The following is a 24,923-nucleotide window of genomic DNA, read 5'->3' on the forward strand; positions in this document are numbered from 1 at the left end:
CTTTACTTTGCTGACAGAAGCTAAAATATAATTGCGGTTGGTGAAAACTGATCTCGGCGGCCGAAGGAAAACACAAAGAAGTGAACAAAACAGGAGCAAATCAAGAGATCTCATTCTGTATTTGCACCAGAGCTACAGCTAAGTTATTGAGAGATCTTCCTTTTTTTTTTTTTTTTTTTTTTTTTTTTCTTACCAGGACTGACAAAGTGACTGCTGCTTTGAGGAGAAAAAGAAAAGCTAACGCGGAGCAAGCACTTGAGCAACAAGACAGTCAGAACACGGCTGACGTGTGTTTATTTACCCTTGGAGATTTTGCCCTCATGCATTCAAAGTAGAACAAAACAAGCCGAGGGTGCCGAGTTTCTGAAGCGCATACGTAAAGCCTGGACTTCAGGCACTTAGTCATAGTTTTATCAGTGAGTGTTTACACACTCAGAAAAGTGAGCGTTCGGAGCTTTGATCCCAAAACATCCCCACCAACCTGTCGCCACCAGCATCAACACACTCGTCTCTCCTCTCGACAAAGTGCACGCTGTCTGTTCGTATTCGCGGGGCAGCGCTGAATTCACCCCCAGCGCTTCCTGCTCAGGCACAAAATGTAATTCGGTGTAAACAGCACTGAGCCGCTATTACAGAAAGTGGATGCTTTACCCAACACGAAGCCACAGAAAAGGCCATTAAATCTATAAAACGATTTTCACTATGGACGTTCTGGCTTTATAAATAAAAGAACACCGCTCCATTTCATCCCTGTAAATAGTTTCCAAATCCAAAGGCGGCAACTAACTAATTCTCTGCAACACGCAAATGCGCTGGATGCATGGCCGCGGGCTGAGGGGTCACGCCGCGCCGACCTCTCACGGCCGTTCAAATGCGCACGAGGTTCAGGAGGAAATCCTGCACGGCATTCCGATGTGTAGCGTTTAAATGGTACATTTCTAAACGGCAGCTCTAAAAAACAGACGCCCTTCCGTTCGTGCTTGGAGAGTGAAGACTCTGAGTGTGCACCTTCCCACCCTTCAGGCTCGTGCATAAAAAAAAGCATAAAAGGAGAGCTGCAGCAGCAGCAGCAGCAAAGCCTCCCTCTGGGAACAGCAGCGGTGGCACATAATGGCACTGAATAGGTGGCACAGCAGGGGGGAGCAGCAGGGGAGGAAGAGGCAGCGACGGTCGGAGGGCTAACGCTAGCATGGGCGGGAGCGGCTACAAGCTTCACTCAGTCCCTTGATTTCGCTGACACAGCAGTTTGCTCGTCATACCTGCTTTTTTCTTTTTAACATGAAAAGTGAAATAAATATTCGGGTTGTCTCTCACTGGAACTGACAGATACGTCCATCCTGGTGTGCAGAACCCACGAGACATCAGTCAGCCTCTCACACAGCGCCCGACCTCGCTGCCCTCTGGCTGCAGAGACGCTCGACCTCATTCCCTCAGCGACGACTGGCCTCGGACAATCCAGCCGGCAGATTTCTGCACATCTGACTGTTGCCTAGTGTGTTCATGCAACACTGTCAATGGAATTCACCTTTGTGAAACTATCGGTTTACAAAGTTTAGCACAGAATGTGTGCCACTGTTTTGTGACGTGCGTATTTGTATGTCACTGTTTTGTGACGTGCATATTTTCAACACAGACTCTAACAGAGGCCATAGACCATAGGTGTCAAACTCTAGTGTCATTATATTTGGCCAGCAAAATTTGTCTGGGTCCATATAAAAAGGTTCACTGTTCTATCCAGAGGATTTCTTTTTCAATAATTATCAACATTGGCCTGTGACTTCCAAGTCCAAGTATTACATTTTGGCCCCACTGTGTGTCTGCGTTTGAGTCCCCCCAGCCTAGACAAAGAAGAGTGGAGGTTATGTGGCGTGCAGTCCTGCTCAGACTACTTTTTGTGGCTTCAAAGCACTTTAATAAAGGTTATGGACTGTGTGTGTGGGTGCTGTGGAACAGCTTAGAAAAAGCCACCATGTGCATGTTAGCGCAAAATTTCCACATCAGCAGTTTTGTTTGAGGAGTTGTTTCAAAGCGACCTAACTTTTAGTCCCGTAAGCCTCTTTAAGCTCTGTTTTTTAATCTGTATCAACCCCCAGAAAAATGTGGGACCCTTTAACTGCTTATTGCTACATTTTCTTTTTTAAACAAATAACTGATAACCCAACCTTAATGCATTTTCACAAGACAGGTAACAACATCCTACAAAAACAGGATTTTCACATTCAATGTGTGTGTGTTTGCACAAATAAGCAATAGTCTTTCAAGAATGTTTATGCAGAGTTCAATCCTTTTTTCAGATCTTATTTGAATACTGCAGTAGCAACAACACATGCATGGTCAATTAAACTGAACTGGTGCGCGCGTGGGCTGTGAAAAAAAAAAAAACCCGACAGTGCTCTTTGTGATGATGAAAAGGAGAGAGTTGCAAAACTCGGGTGATTTTTACAGGTCCTCATCACAATTTCACAGTTTTGTTGCACCTTTTAAAATGTGATCTTCATCTACTCCTCGCAGTGTGTTGTCCTGTGCAGATGTTTGGATCCAAATGAAAGTGCCTGATGGGGGGCTGCTGAATTGCTCTGTTAGCGGAATTGGGCTTTAACCGTTTTCAAAGTAATGGGCACAACATTGCGTTTAATGCCTTCACACACAGAGAGTGGCACATACTTTTTAAAATCTCACCTCCCTTTGAGGGCTTTTAAAATAACCTTCCTCATCCTCAAAATGACACCTCACTTGTTAGAGTCGACGGAATAAAACGTTCAATTATCCCAATGATCGTGCAGACACGATCGTGACATATCTTGATAGAATGGAAAGTCTTCTTGACATTGTACCGACCGCTTGCAATTAAGCAGCTGGCGGAGGCACATCAGAGGCGTGAGGAGCAAGATGTTTTCATCTGCTTTACAAGGGATTTTAGGGCAGGAGCCCAAGAGTGAATGAGACGTGTGGAGCTCTGCGCTCAGTAAGCAGGCTCATTATTTCCCTGTGCATAAAAGAGGAGGAAGAAAACAGTGTTGTGTTTGTGTATGCTTGCATCAATTGCCTGGTGTTTGTTCATGATGAAAATGCGAACCGTCCCGGTTTGATGTGGTTCGGATGACAGGCGGCACAACACACTGTGGGAAACAGATGGGATCAGGTGTTCCAGATGTAGGAGAACAAAGGATGGTGTCGTCGGTGCGTCTGCATGTGCGACCTGAAGTGTTTCATTAGGGGCCCAAGACGGGCACAGGTCCTCCTTGAAGGACCCTTCATCAGGGAGTCACAGCTGCAGAATACCCACAAACAAGTCGCGTTGCAACTGCCTGAATTCCGATATCGCATGGCGTTTGAGGACAAACCTGACAATTGTCGAGGAAATCAACGGGATCTGCGTTGAATGAAAGTGACTCGTGTCGCACACAGTGGTGGATGTGTTGTCACAGGTGATTTCCCCCCCGACAAGGCCGTCAGTCACTCGACAGGGCTGAGCTTCACAGGGGCGCAGTTCTACTGCAAACATCTGCCATCCTGCAAGTTACAAATCTCTCTGCACACTGCACAAATACCAAGACAAGAAGAAGAAAACTGCTTTACCTGCATCACAACAAATAAATAACTTTCTTCTTTCCCCCCAAAGAACCTTTCAACATGTTGTGCACTGAAGACAGGCTCAGTGCTGTTTGAAACGCCCGCCTCCATCTGGATATGAGGCACAGAAATGCATTTCATTATCTTTTTCTCTCCTGTTATTTCCTTTTTAAATGTATTTCTTTAAAAAAGTTTTTACCTGATTCAAGTTTTTAAAAAACTGAATCAGGTTGAGTTTTTCTCCTAAAACCAAGAGTAAAAATTGTTTTAGAATATATTCACAATAAAGGGTGTGGGGTTATCAAGATTTTTTTAAATAAATAATTCTTTATCTATCTTTATCTATATATATATGTGTGTGTGTGTATATATATATATATACATCTATATATATAGATGTATATATATATATACAGATATATATATATATATATATATGTACATATATATATATATATTTATATATATATATATATATATATATATATATATATATATATATATGTATATATATATATATATATATATATATATATATATATATATATATATATATATATACATATATATATATATATTGTTTTGGTTTTTTTTGCAGTAGGCACCACCATCCTACACAGTCACATGCCGTGTTCGGCTGTCATTCAAGTGTCAACACATGTTTGTTGCAGCACCCACTTAAATTTGACAGGCACAAAGAAAAATATATTTTTTGACGTTTTCAGGTTGGCTCGTGTCCTGCATGCCAATATAATGCAGCTTTTCTGCTATACCAAATATCCACAGATTGATCAAGAGCCTTTATAGATTAGGTGATAGAAACAGCACCTTTTCAGCCACACTGATAACTGGTGGCAACACCCCATATCCAGGTGTTGGCTCTGTCCATTTTTTGTCCTCTTCAAAAAATGTCGAACAAAGCCTTATAAAAGAGACGCCTTTGGTTGTGATTTAGCGCTGTACAAATAAAAGTTTATAATATTATTATTATTATAAACATTGGACAGGAAAAGGAGAAATGAACCTGTTTGGAACACCTAAAACCCAGTGTTTTTTTTTTGAAGGGCTGAAAACAGAGGGTTCATAATCACACAAGGCATCTCCACTGTAGTCCAGATAACAGAAAAGATCAGAAAACTTTCAGGTGCGACACTACAGAGTGTTTACATGTAATTTAGGTAAAGTAAAGCTTTGAAATGAAACACACTTTTTATGCAACAAATGACCCGTTATTGCGTGGAGCTACAGTACACAGCGGGGCCCAGAAACGTCCAAGTCAGAGCAATTTGTCAAATTTGTCAGACATCAAAGGCGAACAGGGACACTTTTTACACGTCCGCATGATTGCACGCCGCCTCGTCTGAGGGCTGAGAAAACCGCAGCTCAGACATTCCTCTGCTGGAAATATAAAAACTATCGATTCAGACCAGAGCGGCAAACAAAGAATAGACGTAATCGATGCCGCATTGAAACTCTTGTCGTGTTTGATACCACCTAATTGATTCACTCACAGGGGAAGAAAAAAACACTCATTCCAAGGCTTTTGTGTGAGAGCCCACTTCTGAGAAAAGTCTGCTGTGAGTCAGTTGACAGGGTGACGTCAAACCCCCTCCAGGAGATTTGGGCCCTTTGCCTTAAGGAGCAACTTAAATGGAATTAGTATTCTGCAGAGGCCTTTCAGGTACAATCTGTGCGGATATGAGGAGCTGGCACGCGGCGTAAATTGCGGCATAAATCACAGACAAGGTAAGCAAAATCTGTCCCGCCGCCAGATTAATTGTGCCGCCCTCCCTTCAACTCCTGCAGCTGCCAAACCCGGCGGAGTGACTGACACCGGGACGTCGTTTCAAGTATTGACGCCTCCATCGCCGAACTAGACTAAAAACCAAAAGGGTGCAGCTTATTTATACCAGGGACGGGCCTTAAACTTGCACCTCGGGGGTCAAACATTAACGCCCCCACTTTTGCTGTCACTGTGATTGAGTGTTTAATCAGTTTTATGCAGTGGTTAAAACGTGCCATACTTTTAACTGCCCAATATTCCACTTTGATTAATTTGCCCGTGTCAGCATTATCACAGCTGCGGGTGTGAGAACGTACCCTCAATAATTCATCGACTAAAGGCGAAAAAGGATTTTTACATGCATCCATATAAAAAAAGGAGTCAGTCTGTCGGAAGCTATAGTACCCTACCAGAAAGTCAAATCTCTGAAGAAAAACGGTTTGCAAATGTTTGCTCTTGACCTGAAGCAGTAACTCCTTGCTTTTTCTAATAGTGGTCATGCAGTGGTGGTGGTGATGGTGGTGGTGGGGTCAGATATGCATAACATCCTGTTCAGATTCTTCTCTGCACTCTAATGTTTCCCCTTAATCCACAGGGGAGAGCGACATGTGAATGAATGTTTGTCTATTCTCAAGAGTCCCGGCAGTGGTCTGCATGTCAGCGCGAATGCAAAAAAAAGAAAGAAAGAAAGAAACGTCTTCCAAAAATGCTGCGGAGCCAAAAAAGCACAGAGTTGACTTATTCAGCTCTGCAACCTTCCAGGGTTGTTTGATCCGAACAGAGCGCAGCTTTGCAGGCTGCAAAGTATTTCCTGCCTTCGCTCTTCACATTTCTAAAGAGGAGGATGTTTGACTGAGAGCATTCCGTCGCTGAGCGCTGAGCGCGTCAACTCAAACAAGGTGCGCAAGGCTTCTCCTTCTTCTGCAAAAATAAATAAATAAATAACTAAAAAGGACCTGGGTATAATGGAAGGGATGTATTGTGCATGCACACGCGCACGTGCACGTACACAGTCACAACACACCGTGACTGCCAGTAGAGCAGCAAATCAAAAGAAGAAATAACTTCAAGTCCCTCACATGGAGGCACCATGGCGAACAGGCAGCTCTCCGTGGCAACAGGCTGACCCAGTTTCTATGGTTATGGTGGCCCTTTCGTGTTGGACGCTGACAGCAGAAGGACGGGGGGAAAAGAAAATGAGAGCCTTTAGTATGTGGGCACCGCTTGGCCGACTGCAGGCTGACTTAATCACCACAAACAAACGCTGTTAATAAAGCCTGGAGTGACTTTCACCTGCGCAGCAGCCTTTCCTCGTAGCTCGCAGACTTCCTCCTCGAGATGAGCTGCAGACTGGCTGCATATTTAGTGTCAGCAGCACTCAGAAGGCTCCAATACAATATTATGTAAAGTTCACTTTTGTCAACTTTTCCACCAGCAATGTCTTTCCAGCCTGTCAATGAAGTGCCAAGAAATGAGAGCAGTGGGTTATTTTGCCTGTGCCACTTTTCAGAAAGTGTGGTCTCGCACGCAGTTGTGGAAATCAGCGTTTTGTGATGTCACCAAGTGCACTGATACCCGGAATCTTCATGGTGAATTTTACAGCTAAACATGAACTTTTGGGTGTCTAATTGGCATGTGAAAATAATTTTAATGATTTTTCTTTTTAAAAAGCAATGTTTGCAAAAGAATGTCATGTTACGCTAAAGAGTTTATGTTTGGTTCTTTGTGTGATGTGCCACACAGTAATAAAGCCTAAAAAAATGAAATGCTGCCAATCCTGAAATACAAAGATTTGGATTAGCACGAGGCTAACTGTTTCTGTGACTGAATCTGTTGAAACTTGTGCCACTCACGCCCAGGCACTGTGAACTATACCCTATCTCGTTCTTGATGAAGGCACAGATGATCACTAATTGTTGACAGACAAAACCATAGTCTCATCAAATGGTGAGCTTGAAGACGCTACTCCTGCTGAACTCTAGGCCTCATCTTTCGTGGCCCTCTGAGAGAGAGAGAGAGTGCGAGAGAGAGAGAGAGAACGCCGGCACACTCCAAGTTTCGAAGTGCGATTCCCAGCGCGGCTGAACGCGTCGCTGCGCTGCCACTCATGGTGATGGCTGCCGCTGACAGCTGATGATAAGCAGCTGCCACGGAAGCTTTTCTTCTCGCAAGGTCCCCGGCGTCCAGAACCACACCCCAGCTCCTGACCCCTGCCGACCCCCCCAGGCAATCCAATTTCATTTCCTGCTGCCAGCTGCCCTGAATGATTACTCAGACTTACTCCATCCATGGAAGAACGAAGCAGAGCGGAGAGAGCGTGTGTGCGTGTGTGTAATACAGGTTTGATTTTATGTCAGAGGATCCCCTGGCAAACACAAACACAGACACCAATTAAAGCTGCTGCAGCGTCCCCGTTCTTCTACATCACTAATAACGTTCCCAAGGAGGAAACAAGCTGCTTCCAATCGTTCGCATTTGCCACACATCAACTTAACGCGCTGCAATCTGCCACACAATGAGCCAGGCACACACACATACACACACGGCACATAGGTGTGGATTCACGCTTAAGCCGCTCTCATTTGTTCTGAAGTGTGCAGGCCAAGTTGTTTCTCATGGGCCAATGAGAATACAACATCAGGGGAAATTACCAAAGCTTATATTAGGCGATATATCATCCCAACATGGCTAGTACGAGATTGGAATGCAGGTATTGTGAGTTTAAATGACCCAACCCCTGACCACCACCCCCAAAAAATATGATATAAAAGAGGGGTTATATGATTATGCTCATAACATGAGCAGAACCAAGTATCAAGAATGTCAATAAAGGGGTCCCAGCTGCAATGAGGACCCAAGGAAGAGGGCTATGCAATAATAAAAAAATAAAAAAAAAAATACAATATGTCTTTACAGGCTGTACAGAGAGGAAAAAAACATGATTAGATCCACAGAGGGAGCTGAGTCCATGGAGGACTGAGGTCCTGGCCAGAGACAGAAAAAAGATGGATGACTCATGTCCACACCCTCCATTTGCAAATACAATAAGGTCTGAAATCCCTGAAAATTGATTTTAAAAAACAAACTGAAACGACACGGCACACACAATCAGGGTGTTTGGAAGCAACAAGCTCACGGCCCTTCTCCGACGGTTTGCCCTTTAATGGTCAGTACATCATCTTAATAGTGGATTTCAAGCTCCATCCACTCGTCTGACAGTTAACGTGTCACTTCTTCCACATTCCCCGTCCACACGGCAGCCGCTGCTGCAGCAAAGTACTGCGGTTTGGAGTTTGTTTGATTGAGGCCGCTGGCGGTTCGCCCCCCTCCCAAGAGCAATTTTGCAACAACAGTCACCCCAAGAGACGCCCTCCCCCGTTGCCCCATCCCATGGGGGTTCACTGAATCTATCTGTCTGTTTGCTTTGACACATCTGCATTCAAACACTCTCTCCACCCCCCACTCCTCACCCAATGGGCACCTGGAGTAAAGCGAGCTTCCCCGTCATCTGTGTTCAACCACTAATTCTAATTACGCCTCCTGTGGCGTCGCTCTTTGTCTCTCAACAAATCCCAAGTGTATGAAGGCACCGCTTCAGATGATCATATTTATATTAAGGAGCAACTCCTCCGGGAACCTGGCGTAGGATTAATGCAACAGCTTTTCTTTTCCTTTTTTTTTTTTTTTTCTTACAAAAAAAACATTCTGCACAGTTGTGCAGCAGAGCGCAGCGTTTTCTGACAGGACGGAAAAGTGTAGGCAGTCACGACAACAGTGTTCCTGGTTTAGGTATGATTTTTTTTTTAATACCCCCGCAGCTGCAGGAGACACGCAAGCTTTTCAACACATGTCTGCACATGGAGTCACTGAAATAGCAGCATTAACGAGGAGTAGTGACACATCGGTAGCTCACGGGGCAGAAATAAGAAACTGGTGTTGAACCGCCACCAACCAGCGTAAATATAATGATCCTTACGAACAAAAAAAAACTATTTGTCTTTGCATAGTTCAACATCACTCATGGTTTTATTTGGTGTTAATGTAGGGTTTTGAAACTGAATCAAAGACAAAAAAGATGTCCCTTTGTACAAAAACAGAGGTTTGTCTGCTGTCATCAATACTCATTCAAACACATTCCAGATTATGGCAATGTAAACCACTGTCGTCTGAAATCAGGAACGAGGAAGGGAACAGATTCCCAGGCAAGACAGACTTTACACCTCCTGAACAACACAGTGCTGTGCAGTCATTAATCCTGCTCACCCATATCAGGGATTGGTTCGGTGTTGTGCTAAAATCTGTTGCCCTGTCGAGATGTATTTCTCCTCTCAGAACTCCAATCATCTCGTTGTCCCATTTGTCAATACAGCTGCACACGCAGCGCACTCTGGCTTTATTAAAGCACCAAGCGTTGGTTGTTTTTCACTTTGAACAGTGGCTGCTTGCAACAGCCTTCTGCAATTGTGGGTGAGAGGTCAGTTAGTCAGACATCAAAAGCAGAGCAGTCGCCGTCTGCCAGTGTGTGTGGTTTCTGTGTTAATACTCAAGATGATACGTCGCATTTATCTCCCTCAGATGTTCAAGATGAAGCTGCTTTGAATTAGTCGGGATTAAAAACAACATTATTTTGACAAAAAATTACAAAATTTAGGAGTGAAGAAACACTCTCCGACTCTTTCATTGCAGTTTTTTAGCGTGACTTGACATTCTGCTAACTTTACACCAGCATAAGACATACTATTGAGTTGTAGTTTGAGGATTAATTTGAGGGTGAACTGGTGAGGACCGCTGTACTGGCCAATCAACTTCTGCTGCATTTCCAGAGTTCTGTCATCCAAGTTTGCCTTAAAAACCCACATCTTCCCCTCTACTCTCGTCTTTTCTGGTCAGTTCTTCATCATCTCAAAAAAAAATCCAGCTGCTAAATCATTCAAATGGCTGTAGCTAAACTTTTAAGAGACATTTTCCATCCTTAATGTGTAAATCAGTCACTTGCACCAGGATGAGTTGCACATCAAACAGAGCAGTTACAGCAAATAAAACCTCCTCCTTTGTTGTACCTTTAAGAAATGTGAGACAAAGAGGGGCTTGGAAAATGCGGACTTAAAGAAAGGCTCAATAGAGGGAGCAAAAAAAAAAAAAAATGAAAATGAAAATGAAAATAAACCCTCGGTTGTTAGAATTAAAAAGGCATTAAACCCACACCGCGTTTCCGTCTGTGAGGCAGAGCTGATGGGATTTTCTGAACACTCTGAGTCTATTCCACTCGTCCCGTCCGTAAACTCAGCTGAGCACCTCTAAATCCTCATCAGACGCTGACAAACGCGAGCAGGATTCCCGTGTCGGGCTGGATCCGCCCCCCAGATTGATGGAGCCGTACAACCTGGCCGCGTGTTTAGAATAAGCGAAAGCCTTCCGCCTCATCATCTCCCCTTTCCACATGGAGATCATGAGCAGCGTGGAGAGCAGCACTCCCCCCAGGGTGAGCAGACACAGTCCCGCAATCACACAGCGGTCCAGATGGGCGCCCACGCGGGCTTTCTCCCGCTCCAGGTGCTCCATCTCCCGGGCGGAGACGCTGTCAGGGTCCACTCGGACGTCCCTGGGGACCGTGTAGGAGATGGCCACAAGGGAGATGCCTGTCACCAGGCATGTGACGGCGGTGATAAAGCCGTAATCCACCGATTTGCCCTGGGCGTCAGAGGACAGGTCATCATCGGAGAGCAAGTAAAGTTCCGGGATGTCGCCCTCCTCCTCCTCCTCTTCCTCCTCCTCCTCTTCCTCTTCTTCCTCCTCTCTCTCCTCCTCGACGTCCTGCTGCACCTTTGCCACCTTCTCTTCGTACAGTTCACTTGAAGAGCTCTGACTCACTCCGCAGGCTCGCAGACTTGCCTCAAACATCCGAACATCATCATCATCATCATCATCATCATCATCATCATGACCGTAGTGGTTTTGGTGTTTGCAGTTGAACGAGGTCTCACTTTCCGCCGGCTCCGTCCGGGTCGCTGTCCATGGTGCTGCACCTCTCGCTTTTCTTCCTCCTCCGCCGCCGCCGGCATGGAGCGACTTCCGGGCGCTGCAGCTGCTGCTCCTCGGCTCATTGAAAATCAGGGAGGTGTCTCTGGCATCGGGCTGATCAAAGTAAAGCAGTTCCACATCAGCCATCTGATCATCCGGCTGCGTTTCCCGTTTGGCCAAGCCCATGCATGCGCCCGTGCCACTTCAGCACATAAGCAAAGACAGGGATGAGGTTCGGATGCCAAAAACAACTTTGACGTGCATGCTCCTTCGCATGCACGCCTTGGTGGTGGTGGTGGGGGGGGCAGCCACTTTACATCTCAAACGTGCGCGCTAACGGAATGTCCACCGCGCGTCTCCTCTCTCCGTGGGCGCGCCGCACGCGCGTCAGAGTGCTGAAGAACAAGTCTCCTAAATACATTTCCCGTCATGGTGAGCGATTCCCACGCGGCTCCGACACTTTTTTCCGCGCTGCCGCTCCTTCTTCGAGCTCCTCCTAAAAGAAGAGCGTGCAACACGGCGAGACGGTCCAGGCGCTGTTCGGTTATTAAGCGGGGGGACGGAAGGAGGGAGGGGAGGGGCGGCGGACTCTCGCATCCCCGGCTGCCTCCGCTCCCCGGTCAATTAGAGGAAAAAAGGTTTTGGCAGACCCCTCCTCCCGCGAGCACTGAGACCGCCTCATGATGCTTATTACCGAGCCAACTTCAGCGCTCCCTGGCACACGCGCACGCTAATGAGATGAGATCAGGATCCGCGCGGAGGTCGCGGAGATTCGACAGCGGCACTCGTCCGCCTGATTATAGTTAGTGTCCATGAGCATCAACTTAATGGCCTAATTAATACTTGATGTATGATGGAGGCTGCGTCGAGCAACTTTACACTGCAGGGTTCGTTTTTCCACCTCTGTTGGTCGTGTGCGTCTCTTTTGTTGGTCATCCCCCACTGAACGCACAGAGACGTTTAGGGTGTGACATTCAAAGTGTTGTGTGCGGCATGCATGCGTGCATGTGTGTGTGTGTGTGTGTGTGTGTGTGTGTGTGTGTGTGTGTGTGTGTGTAAAAATAGCATTTGACGCAAATTGTGTCGAAGATAATTGTGTGTTTATCTATATAAGTGGAGTAAAAAGAAAGCGTTATTAGAGGATGTCCTCACAGCTTCAAGCCTTTGGGGAATATTAAATATTATGCAGGGAGCCTCTCTAGTTGATACTTTAATGGCAACATTCTCATGATCCACTCTCAAGCCACTGCGAGTGATCAGGCCGAATACTAGAGCAAGCTGCAATGCGAACACAGAGTACGGATATTTGGCGCTAATAGGGGTGTTGGGCCCGTGGAGGTGTTTTTACAATAAATGAAATCAGCTGTGCTGTTGGAAATGTCAATAAATAGATTTTGGTCCACGAAGCCCTGCAGCCTTTTAGCTGGGGACTGGGTGGGGTGGCAGTGGGGTGTGGGTGGGTCAGTCAGTGGCTCATTTATAGTGTCTGCCTGAATGAATCATGGACTGAGGCACTGAAAGAACAAGAAAAAAGCAAGAGGATGTTCAGCAGGAGGAGAAACAAGGTTTTTATTTCCCCACAACACAGAAATTAAAATGTTCTATTTATTGATTTATTAACCATGATGAACACAGATCATTTGGTTTTCAGTTAGGTGAAACAACTTCAGTGACATAAGGCAGATCAATTGGGAGACGTCATTAATGCAATTGATGCTTGATTCATGGCTGAGGAATTTCTCTTTGGATTCATCTGCCTAGATTAAAAAGGTCGGCTGGAGACCCCTGCAGGTGATTCAAGTCCTTCAGACACAGAAACAGTGTTTCAAGCTGTCAGCAGGATTAGACAAACGTTGCCCTCAATCCCGCGATTTCCTTACATTCAGCCTTATGTTTAATCATATTTTCTGTTTTCTGAGCTACAGTATATGCGGTTTCAAAGCCCTGGGCTCCTGCTGCCAGCGGGGGAAAAAAATCCTGGCGGGAGACGGATTCCTCCCTCCCTCACACTCTCGTCTTTGTAAGAGAATGGTTTAACATCTTGGAGATTATGCCGCTTCACTCTCTTGCCAAGAGTTAGACGAGAATATTGATACCACACTAAAGGATAATTACAGCCAGCAGCGAGTTAGCATAGCATGGAGAGTGGAAATGGGGTGCAGCTAGCCCGTCTCTGTTTAAAGCTCTCAAAGCACATTATATATTATTTGTCTAAGAAGATTGAGCGACGGTGTTCCCGGGCAGATTTTCTTTCTTTTTTGGAACAGGCATTTTAAAACTGTCTCCAGCAGCCAATGATTTAAAAAAAAAAAAAAAGATTCCAAGAAGGATCTTTGGCACAGTTGGAGGCAGAAAAAAAATGCAGTTTATGGTTAAAAATGATGAATAATGAATTTCTCTCGTTCTTTCGGGACTTCACTTGGGACACGTTCTGTCGTTAGAAAACATCAGGTGCATTTCTAAGAATTGCTCGGGTAGAGAAGAGGTTTTTATGGCAAGTGTTATAGCTGTTGCTAATTGCTTGCAATTCCTACGAGTTGCATCACAGTTTGTATGCTTGTTTGGGGTGTTTGGGATGGGTGCTAGTGAATAGCTAATGTGCATCATAGGTGATGGAAACAGCTTTGTCAGATAAGTGCTGAGCTGGCAAATTTGCAAGTCGCACCACTACAAATAAAAACATCCCAAGTATGTCAGAGTGATGAATGGTTGAACACACAGTATCCAAACTCCACTCCAATGCCAGGGTTTTCCTGTTGCTTGCTTGCATGTGAACATCACCTAATGACGCTTGACCTTTTGACCTTTTCTTTGAACTGCGAAGAGCAGCGTAAATACCTTTATAGCTTTGCCTCAGATAAAAGTAAAAAACAGAACAAACCCTGATCTCAGTGTCCAGAGTGACATATTTGTGCGCAACAGCGCTGCAACTAGAACGGGTTCTCTGGAGGCAGAGCAGTCCCATTAATCATCGGAGCGTGCTCCTCTTTGAGAACACAAACATTGCCTGTATAATATGCAGTGAGCTAATATCATTCCAGCAAAAAATAAAAAAGGAAAAATAACTTATTTAAGCCCAGTAAAAGGGATTCTCCACCTTTGAAATGAGGGTTTGCAAATCACCCTTCCTGACTGGCACATTTTCAAAGGCACACCGTGCAGCCAGAGAAAAAACTTTGCTTTGATATTCAATCAAAACCATGTCAAATCCTGTAGAGTCGATTCAGAGTGAGTGAAAGTTCTTTCTTCTTTTTTTTTTTCAAACTGTCGGTTTATTCAGTTACTGAAAAAAGAACCACCATTACCGCCATGTATCATATATTTTTTAACAAACAGTACACACTGTGTACATAGAACATGCGGTATGAAAGCCACAGTGTGCAGGAGGCTTTTGAAGGCAGCTGCATATAGAATCCCACCTCCATGGAACAGCGATGACTGGCCTCCTGTCTCCACAGAGCACTGGAGCATATGTAAGCTGTATAAAGCCAAAGGTCATGATTTCAAATCGGTCCAGTGCTCAAGACTCAAGGTAATTTCTTCTGTTTTTCACTGTGTACACTCTGTGTCCAGTGGCCAGGGCCTTTCCACAGGCACCTTGAACAACTCTTCCAGAGATGGTGAAAGCCCACAAGGCTTTACAGATGTATAGTCTGAAGAACATCAAGCTGAGTCAGGCAGGCTGGAAATGATAAGAAGCCTTTCCAGACAGCCAGAATGTTTTCATTTAATTGCTTGTCTCAGTTATTTTACTCTCGTTGCTGTTTCCTAGCCGGGGTCTGCGACACTGCACGCAGTCTTTATATAAGTCATCTACTCTAAATTAAACTTTGTGGGTGGAAGACTGCTCAAATATAATCTCTCTCGCCATGGTGTCGCTGTGAAGCCCAGTCATTATCAGCCCACCACAGAAAAATCAAGCCAAAAACTATTTTCCGGACAAATCATTTAAAATATCAGGCAGCAAACATGCTCCCCACTACAGCGGCAGATTTCAACACCGTCTTTGTTGTATGTTATCATTTGTTTGCAGCTGGCCATTTTTAAAAAGTAGAACAAGAAGAAATGCGAGGGAGGGACATTGTCATTTTAAGTTTTAGACAAAAAATTGTCCTGCAGAGAAGTGTACTAAGGTAAATATGCAATTCAGAAAACAGCAAAGATAACTGTAGCAGTAGAAAACACCATGTGGATGTAAAAATGTACTGCAACAGCTCGAATTTGTCACAAAATTGGTTGTATTCGCAGCCAGTGCACATAAAAAAGAAACACTATTACAAACACATAAACCAAATAATAAAGCTGATTTTAGAGTGGCGTTTTATACATGTCACTGTCAGGCTTTTCTTTTTCCATCACCAAAATCTCCCACAAGATTTTTACGAAAGGAAGTGAAACTCCATTCGCTTTTCATTTCCCCTAGTTGTGTTGCAGAAACATCATCACATACAGCCTTAAAAATGCGCCAACCGAAGTCAGAAAGTCAGGCAGGTTTTAAAATTAGTACACAGAGCAGCAACAACTACAGCTTTGCAGCTGCAAACTTAGAAATTCTAGACAACAGTTTCACCTCCAGCTGTTGACAGTGCAAACTTTCACTTACTTTACTTTATCGTCTCCCGTTGTATTTTCCATTGCGTCTGGCTCTGGACGCTGTTTTCATGCGGGCGACGGGAGGCGCAGGACAAACGGCTCCTGGTGGGCGATAATCAAGGTTTAATACACAACTACAGGCAACGCTTGACAAGTGCGGTCAGTTTTTTCGCACTTACACAGCCCTCGGTGCATGATGTACTGTGAGGTTTTAGTCAGTGAGCACAAAAATATCACAGTATGTGGAATGAAAGCCGACATAAAGGTCAGTGTGATCTAAGCAGGGTGGGATGTTTTTTTAAAGGTCTCATACTATTTTTCATTTTATGATGCTTATCATAATACTGGGCTTCAGTGGAGAAGACTCATAGAATGAATTATTGCTCTCCAGACAATAGCATATTTAGCCCTCTGTTTACAACATCCCATAAAACTATCATCATTATTATTATTATTATTATTATTATTATTATTATTAATAATAATAATAATAATTATTATTATTATTATTATTATTATTATTATTATTATTATTATTATTATTATTATTATTATTATTGTTATTCAACTGATGCTTTGCTTGGTCTTAAACATGTTCAGAAGAGGTCAAAAACAAGGTGACCATAAAATGATAACAGAGATGTATCAGAGCCCTTTGTGACATCACAAGGGGCTGATTTCCAAGACTGTGTGTTTTGACACATGCTTTCTGAACAACGGAGAAAGCAAAACAGGAAGTAAAATGAAACATTTTGTGGGGCATCCTGGTGATGCGGGAGGGGAAAATATGGACTTCATTTCTGTGGAGTTTATTGATAAGGTAGAGACACTTTGATTGATAATTTTGCTGGTCAGGTGAACTTCAGAGTACATGAACACTGAAACACTCCATATCCTGACTGGGACTCAAAGACTGGCAATACTCACCACTACCTGTTTGCTTCGGAAGTGGTGAGTACTTCGAAGGCGGGGCCAGACGAGTGAGACAAGCCCAGGCCTCCTGCTTTCGGCCTCCAGGGTCGTACCATTAACCAAGAGGGGGAGGCAGAAACGAGGCCGGCTCATCAGATGAGCTGGAACCGTCAATGTGACAAATTGAAACAGTTGAGGGTTTAACTAAATATCCATTTCTTTAATAACATCACTTTATATGCAAATGTATCTAGTCTTTGCGATCCCGTAAGAGCTTTCATTCTAATCTTCCTCTGTCATTAGATTCTATAGTGACAATGCATAAAATTCCATTTTGTTATATATTATACTCAGAATTTTCTTTTTATTATATAGTTTGAAAGGAAGCATTGCAAGCCAATGTTGCTTTGTTTTTTTCCACTATTCAAACACTTTATGACGATGCAGTGCTTGTTGTTGCGCTTTCAAATATGAATGTATATAAACTCAACCCTGTGAACGGCGATGAGCAGGATTCTGCATGAACAAACCACACCCCAGCATGAAAAAAACAGCACAAACCCCATGTTGCTTCCCCCTGCTGTAAATCACAGAGTGGATGAATGACATTTTTTCTTCTATCGAAGCTTTGGGGAATTTTATTTGTTCCCTGTTATTGTCAGACGTCACTCTGGGAGAAGTGGCCTGTTAAATAATGGAGCTGACATGTTCATACCTTGGCAGGTTATCAACGCTTTGTTCTGTGATGCATAATCATGGCCATTCCAGGAAAGAGTCAAGCATGCTTTCATCATAATACACACACGCACACACACACACACACACACACACACACACCCGCCTGAGGAGGCCACTGCTTTCAGCCCAGTGATAAGCACGACACACACCACGGCGGTCCACACGCCAAACTGCAGCTGGAGGTCGAGGAAACAACACTGACTCACCGGACCATCATTTAAGCATCAGTGTTAAACACGCCATCATCGTATTTCGAGCAATCTGTGAACATGTGAAATTTTGCCAGGAGGACTGTCGATGAATGATGAGAGACGAAGCTGCTGATGAAGCTTTTTTTTAAATTATTTCTGCTCCATATTGCTGCCCTGAAGTGACGCAGCTCTCGCTTCATCAAGCTGGAGAATCTGACAGACACGTTTTTAAGGAATGAATCTGACTCTGCAAACACACACACACACACACAGACACACACACACACACACGTGGACCAAAACACCAACACAACACCCAACAGCAAACTTTCACATTTAATGAGACAAACTGCAACAGCGAGAAAAAAATTAAAAGAACACACACACACACACACACACACACACACACACACACACACACACACACAGAGGCATTATGAGATGACATGCCAGAGAGTGGCGTCACGTTGCGGGTCTGAGAGGAGCCCCAGACAGCCTCCCTCACCCATTGGATGTTCTTCTTCCAGGCCACAACTGCTGCAACGTTGTTTATGATCTGAGATGATTTGTCACTTCCTCCAGAGAGGTTCCCAACCAGCAGAACCCCCCCCCCCCCCCCGTTTTATTTTGCACCGGCCGGCAAAGCGTGGCATTTTGCGCTGACAGATCTGCTGTGAAGCCAGAGAGCAGGCAGGCAGGCAGGCAGGCAGGCAGGCAGGCACAGCTAAGAATAGCTGATGGAAAGCCAGCAGCAGCAGCAGCAGCAGCAGCGGCAGCAGCAACAGCAAACAGCAGAGGCGAAGCTGCTGGTCCAAGGTCAGGCTGGGACAGTGGAAAAAACAGACGCACAGAGGATGACGGGTCTGAGTCAGGCCGCCTTTGAAGAGGGCGGGAGAGGAAGTTGAGGGGGGCGGTGAGACGTCTGGGATGAACACAAACAGACACACATGCGTGTCCGCTGGGTGGCTAGTGCGCTGCGGCCACTAATCAGGGGCAGGATGAGTCGGGCTGCAGCGCTAAGCTGAGCTGAGTCGTCTGGTTTATCTCGCCGGTGCCACTCAGCATCAGTTAAAGGACAGTTTAGATGAGATTCAAAGGTCCTGCGCTAAACCCCCCATTTTTAGCTAGATTTTTGTTCTTCTTCCCAGACTCCAAGGGAGCGGCTTTGCAGAAGTAATTTGCCCAAAAGGAAACCATAAAAAAATCAACAGATCTCCCATAAAACAGTATTTTGAGCCCTCTGTTTACAGTCTCCCACCTCTCAGGTGTTTGGAAGGAGACAAAAACAAGCAGGTCCAAAGTTGGAAGCAGTTCAAAGCATGTAAAGAAGTAAAGGAAGGGCTTTTTCATTTCATTGACAGGACAGGAACAGGTGTGAAGACCACCACCTCCACTTCCTCCTCCTCCATTATTATCTTGAACAGAAACAACAATTAGTCGCTGTAATGGAAAATAAGCATTCTTGTGTTATTCTTTTGTTATGTTCTGCTTAGCATATGTTATCCATATAATCACTACTGATGCATGTAGTCTGTTAGTTTGATTATTGTGGCCATCATTTAGTGACCACAAGTATTGCACATGACGCTCAGGCGTCCATGTCTATAAGTTACCCTTGTATGAGTCCTTTGTCATTTGCTACACATGTGCATATTGTATTCACCCTGGTGTATATGCTGTCACTCATGTGTTCGCCCGTCGTGCCTTGTAACATCTATGAGGTCCTTTGTAGTCGAATCTCATGATTCCCCTGTGCAGGACATTAGGGGTTGACCCTCTCTCTCTGGTTGACCTTCCGGAGACTTCTCCTCGAGTTCCGGCAGGGTGAGCTGTGAATCTGTCCAGCTAGTCATATATTCTTTGTTTTGTCTCCTCTCATCCTCCCCTCCCCTTTCCGAGCTCCGACCCTTCCTTCATAAAATTGCTCATTATTCGGCACTTCTTGCAGCAGTATCTTTATTCCCTCCACGACAGTCGCCAAACACGAACACGAACACAAGTGAATGCTCAACTACAGGTATTTGTAAAGCCCAAACCCTTAAAAAAAAAAAAAAAAAAAAAAAAAAAGACGTTTTGCTTTTGTGCCTTGTGTGCAGGAAGAGCCAGACCAGTTATTATTATTAAATAAATTACTGTTCAGATTGGCTGAATATTTGTTAATCATTTTTAATTTAATTTAAAACAAGAACAACATGAAACAATGCAAGAAAATGGTAAAAATAAATAAATAAATAAATAAATAATAATAATAATAATAATAATAATAATAATAATAATAATAATAATAATAATTTAAAAAATATATATATATCCTTCCTGGAAGTCAACTGATGGGCTTTTAAAATTAGCTTGGTTCCTTTATATTTTTTAAAAAATGTCTTTAAATATAGAGACCTTGAGAGTCAGTTCACTAAAAAACAGAAAAAAGATTATTTTTCAAACATCAAATCAGAAGGAGGACCAAGTCTATTAGCCCAAAACATTTAAAAATGTGGTGAATCTGACTTTGTGAAGGGAAACTTTCAAAACACTATTTCTAAACTCTAAAATCTTCCCTTTATACTTGCCAACTAAGACTGTCAGCGTTGTAGCACATGTGAAGTGTTTCTTTTTTATTTAAATATGGGATTAAATTGAAGTGTTTAAATCAATGGGCGTTTCTGGAGAGGCTGGGATTATCCTGGACACGCTATAAGGAATAGTTTTAGGTTGTGATTAAGAAACGTTTGGGGTGAAGCGTATGGATGCACATGTGGTGTGGCTGAATCAACAGATTGAATCAGAAAGACCGTTCACTCTCACCTCTTCTGCAGGTGTGTTTTCAGGTATACTGGAAATGTAAAACCTTTTTGCAAAACCATTTTAAATTTCTTTATAGCTATTGGTATAAAAAATAAATCAAAGTTTACGATCAGCCCTTTATCTCCCTCACACAGCGGTCAGTGTCAAAATCCAGTGCTGAATGAATAACGTTCGGCTTTGCGCTCATAAAACCCTGTTTGTGCACGCTGGCGCCTCCGCCTGGCAGAAGACGAAGGCTGCACTTCTTCCAGGCTGCTTTCTTCTTACAACTGCTGAAAAATAACAGCTGAAAATGATATTTTAAGGAAAAAAGACGAGCTCTCCACAGACATATCTATTTCCTCATTTGCCAGTATCATAGTTTAGATTCAGCGGATTGAGTGTTTCTGTCAAATACAGAAACCAAAAAATGTTCTATTCTGGGAGTGCGCACTCCATACAAATGACTGCACCTGACACCTAAAAAGTCTTAACTTGACTTTTTGTGAATTATGAATGTGGGTTTAGCTACGACGAACTTCCAGTGGTGTGACACCTGGGAGCAGCCCTGAGCTCACTGAACAAGGTGCTACTGCTTGCTGCTCTTTCTGTGCGCACGAGCGGGCCTCTATGATGTCTGACGGTGCCTGTGTGCGCATGTGTGTGTGTGTGATGGTGTATGACAGCATTTCCGGGGGGAGGGAGTGGAGGTGGGGGTTGGAGGTTTGGCGGGGTGGTGCAGGGTGGGAGCGGGGGAAGGGCTGGGGGTTTGGCAGAAGACGGAGAGCGGCAGGATCGAAGCCTGCAACGACTATAGGAGGTCATGGTTGGAGCACTGGGCAGCTGTTTTATGACCAACCTTGAGCCCCCCACTCCGACCCCCTTGTGTGTGTGTCTGTGTGTGTGTGTGGTTGACAGCCATATGGACCTCTAGCTAACTCGACTTTTAAAATGACCAGCCGGTGCTATATATATATATATATATATATATATATATATATACATATTATTTTCATTATTTTTAGATTTTCAGATTTATTTATATTTCTACAACACAACAAACAAGAAACTATAACCAAGAAAAAAAGAAATAAGAAAGAAAAAAACAAAACCACTTAGCTGCCAGACACTAGAAAAGTGTTTTATCTACATACAACTTGTTGTTTACAAGATCAGGTGTTACAGAAATGCCACAACAGAGTCAGAATGAACTTTCAAATTACTACTCTTTAAGATGGTCGATGAATGGGCCCAAAATGTCCAAAAATGTGTTTTGTGCTTTGGATCTGTGGAAGCGTATCCTTTCCATCTGGATAATATTTGTCACTTCGTTGAGCCATTTTCTGAAGCACGGAGGATTGGGGGTTTTCCAGTCCAGGAGAATCATCTTCTTTGCAGCACCAATACCAAGCATCAGCGCCTGTCGTACCACAGGCGAATAACTGCGAGTAGACTTCGAGCACCCAAACAGAGCCAGCCCTGGGTCAGCGACTATGTCTAAGTCATGTACCGCACTAAACCACTGAAATATTTCACACGTAAACTTATGCAGTTGAGGACATGGCCCAAAAAGATGTGATAGAGAACCCTCTGCACCCCTGCATCTATCGCCCAGTGGAGAAACTGAATGGGTATTCTATGCACTTTAAGGTTTGAATAGTGGAGTCTAACAGTGGATGACTTTAACATTCCCCCCTCCTCGTCATCCTGCAATACAACAATTAGCCCATGAGTTCCATCACTTGGCAGAGTGGGTAACAGCCTTGTAAGTCAAATGCATTGGCACATTTTATAGTTTCGTGCCCTCGGGTACGAATACACGTGTGATATAGGCACGGTGCAAAATACGATCAGGCCCAGTCGATCCATTATTCATGAGGGAGCTGCAGAGGATATCAGAGAGTTCCCTCCGCTGCAGCATTTTGTGGTATTTCTGTCAGACCTCAGGAGGCTTGTGTGCACCCAGTTGCCATAAAAGGGCCCCCCCAACCCGTAGCTTTGAAGTCATACATGTGACCACCACCACCACCTCCTTCCCCCCGCCACCGATCACCAACACCATCCTGCTACACTTCAGGTTGAAACCCCCGCAGAGCTTAATGTGTCACATCTGATTCATTTTTTTTTTTTCCTCTTTCTGACTTCAAATCTGACACTGAGCAGCCCACTAATGACAAATAACTTTATTTAATGTGCGCAAGAAAAGCCCCACGGGTTTTTGCTGCCGGTGGTGCCGACAGATAATTCTCTGCCGGAGCTGTCAAAACAAGGCGGCTTCACGCGGCGCAACCAAAATCTTGCCAGTGAAGTTGGTTGAAGCTGGATTTGAATGTGGATGGGGGTGGGGAGGTATGTAAATGAGTTTCAGTCTCAAACAATTTGGAATTTATTTTTAACAATATGTCTGTGTTCTGGAGTTTTAAAGAAGTCATCAGGTTCCAAATTTTCTTTTGCTTTAACTATTTTGAAAGGTCTTATTCTCAACACGTGAGGCTTGGTCGTAGCACCAGAGTGACTGTTGCTTTATGAAATAGTGGGTTAAAGCTTTTTTAGGGCCTGACTCATCATGCGTAATCACGATCGATCGCTCTCTGCTGCAGCACTTATTGTGGAAATTCTGTTTATGAAGATCTATTTCCCACAAGGTCTCCATCTTGCTGTTCATGTTTGTATCGAAGTGAAAAAAACTACTTGCTCTATTGCTGAATGGAACGTCTTTATCCAGCATGTCTGTTCAAAAACTAAAAAAAAACCTAAAAATATTCCCTCATTCTATCCATTCATTCAAATAAAGGAAAAGTGAAGAAGTGAAGAAATCTTACTCTGTCCAAGTACCTTATTTCTGTGTTGTCTGCACTCCACCAAATAAATACAATTTATTTAAGGAGTTTTGTTTCCCTCCACTAAAATATAAATATTCAATCCTGTCAACTGTCTTGTGTGGGATTATTGTTTGTTTGTTTGTTTCATGAGATTTAGGTGACGCTTAGGACATGGGCAGCTGCAGGCTCTCTCAGGCTGTTTCAGGCCCTGGAAACCCCCAGAAGGTCCTTGATTTTCAAATCAACCGTTTATTCATCACTCTTAACACTTTGCCACCTGGCAAATTGGATGACTGCAAATGCTAATTAAAGGTTTATTCGTCACAATTGTTTTGCCACCCGATAAAATTGAATAAATGCAAATGCAAATGAATTGAATAGAACAGCCCTTTATTGTCACATGCACCGAAATACAAGAATGTATATTTATATATAAAAACACAACACATCAACAAGAAACACAACCGGGAAGCAAAACACTCGAAAAGAGAAAACGACCGCAAATAAAAAACCACAACACATTAACCAAAACCACAACACATCAACCAAAAACACAACACATTAACCAAAAACACAACTGGTTTTGTTTTGTTTACTGTAATGTGTTGTGTTTTCTGACTTGTGTTAGTTTTCTCTTTTGCGGGTGTTTTGCGCTTCCCGGTTGAGTTTTTGGTTGACATGTTGTGTTTTCTGATTTGCGCTTTTTTTCTTTTTTGCGGGTGTTTTGCACTTCCCGGCCACCGTACAAATCGCACATTACCTGTGTTCTGCGAGAGTGCGTGCAACCGCAATGGCTAGCACGACAGCTTTGCCACGCCAGCACGAGGTCCGCCACACTGGGCTGATCCAGGAGGGAGAGTGAGAGACTGCGGTCAAGCCAGCAAGCACTTGCTTTTTGCTGACTGACAATTAGGAATACTCCAAAAATATGAATCTGAAATCAAGAACATTAAACAGATAAAAATTTATTTTTGGAGGAGCTTTATTTTAATATGCTACATCAGAATTGTATTAAATTCAGTAAGGGGCTTCCTGGTGTACTACCATGCAGGCGCGGAAGAATGGAGACAACAGAGAATCCCCCCCCCCAAAAAAAAAAAAAAAAATCTCAAACCCAGTACAGATAAAAGCAATTGTATCTAGTTTCCCCACTGTGCTCAGTGATTACCGTGATACCTGGTGTACACAGACCCAGCAAAAAGGGAGTGCCTCCTCGAACAACCGCTTTTGTGGAACTGTTAGTTGGCTGGACCGCAGTAGTGACAGGGAGGCGCCAGCGTTCCAATGGATGCACAAAGAGAGAGGGGGTGTGGGAGTGTGTGTGTGTGTGTGGGGGGGGAGACTAATTAAGGTCTATTGGCCTCTGTATTAAGACCGTAGAGTTACTACAGGTGGCGTCTGGTTTGCACCTGTTACTAGAACATTCTCCAGGCAAACCTGTCCTCGCTAATTAATGATGAAGATGGCGCGGAAGCGCACCTGTCGCGTGCCACGCCTCGAAAAGTAACT

The 24,923-nt window shown here is 44.0% G+C and overlaps 1 protein-coding gene across 1 annotated transcript; it reads right to left on the bottom strand.

Annotated features, from left to right (window-relative positions):
* Nucleotides 1–10,491: 10,491 nt before the first annotated feature.
* LOC142877395 (uncharacterized) lies at nucleotides 10,492–11,969 on the bottom strand. Its single transcript, XM_076012003.1, has one exon. It carries the CDS (start codon nucleotides 11,561–11,563, stop codon nucleotides 10,640–10,642), a length of 924 nt encoding a protein of 307 aa, XP_075868118.1. The 5' UTR covers nucleotides 11,564–11,969; the 3' UTR covers nucleotides 10,492–10,639.
* Between the last annotated feature and the right edge of the window lie 12,954 nt (nucleotides 11,970–24,923).

This window comes from Nelusetta ayraudi, unplaced genomic scaffold (assembly GCF_046127955.1).
Source record: "Nelusetta ayraudi isolate G7.1 ecotype Tasmania unplaced genomic scaffold, CSIRO-AGI_Nayr_v1 ptg000135l, whole genome shotgun sequence".
Classification (NCBI taxonomy): domain Eukaryota; kingdom Metazoa; phylum Chordata; class Actinopteri; order Tetraodontiformes; family Monacanthidae; genus Nelusetta; species Nelusetta ayraudi.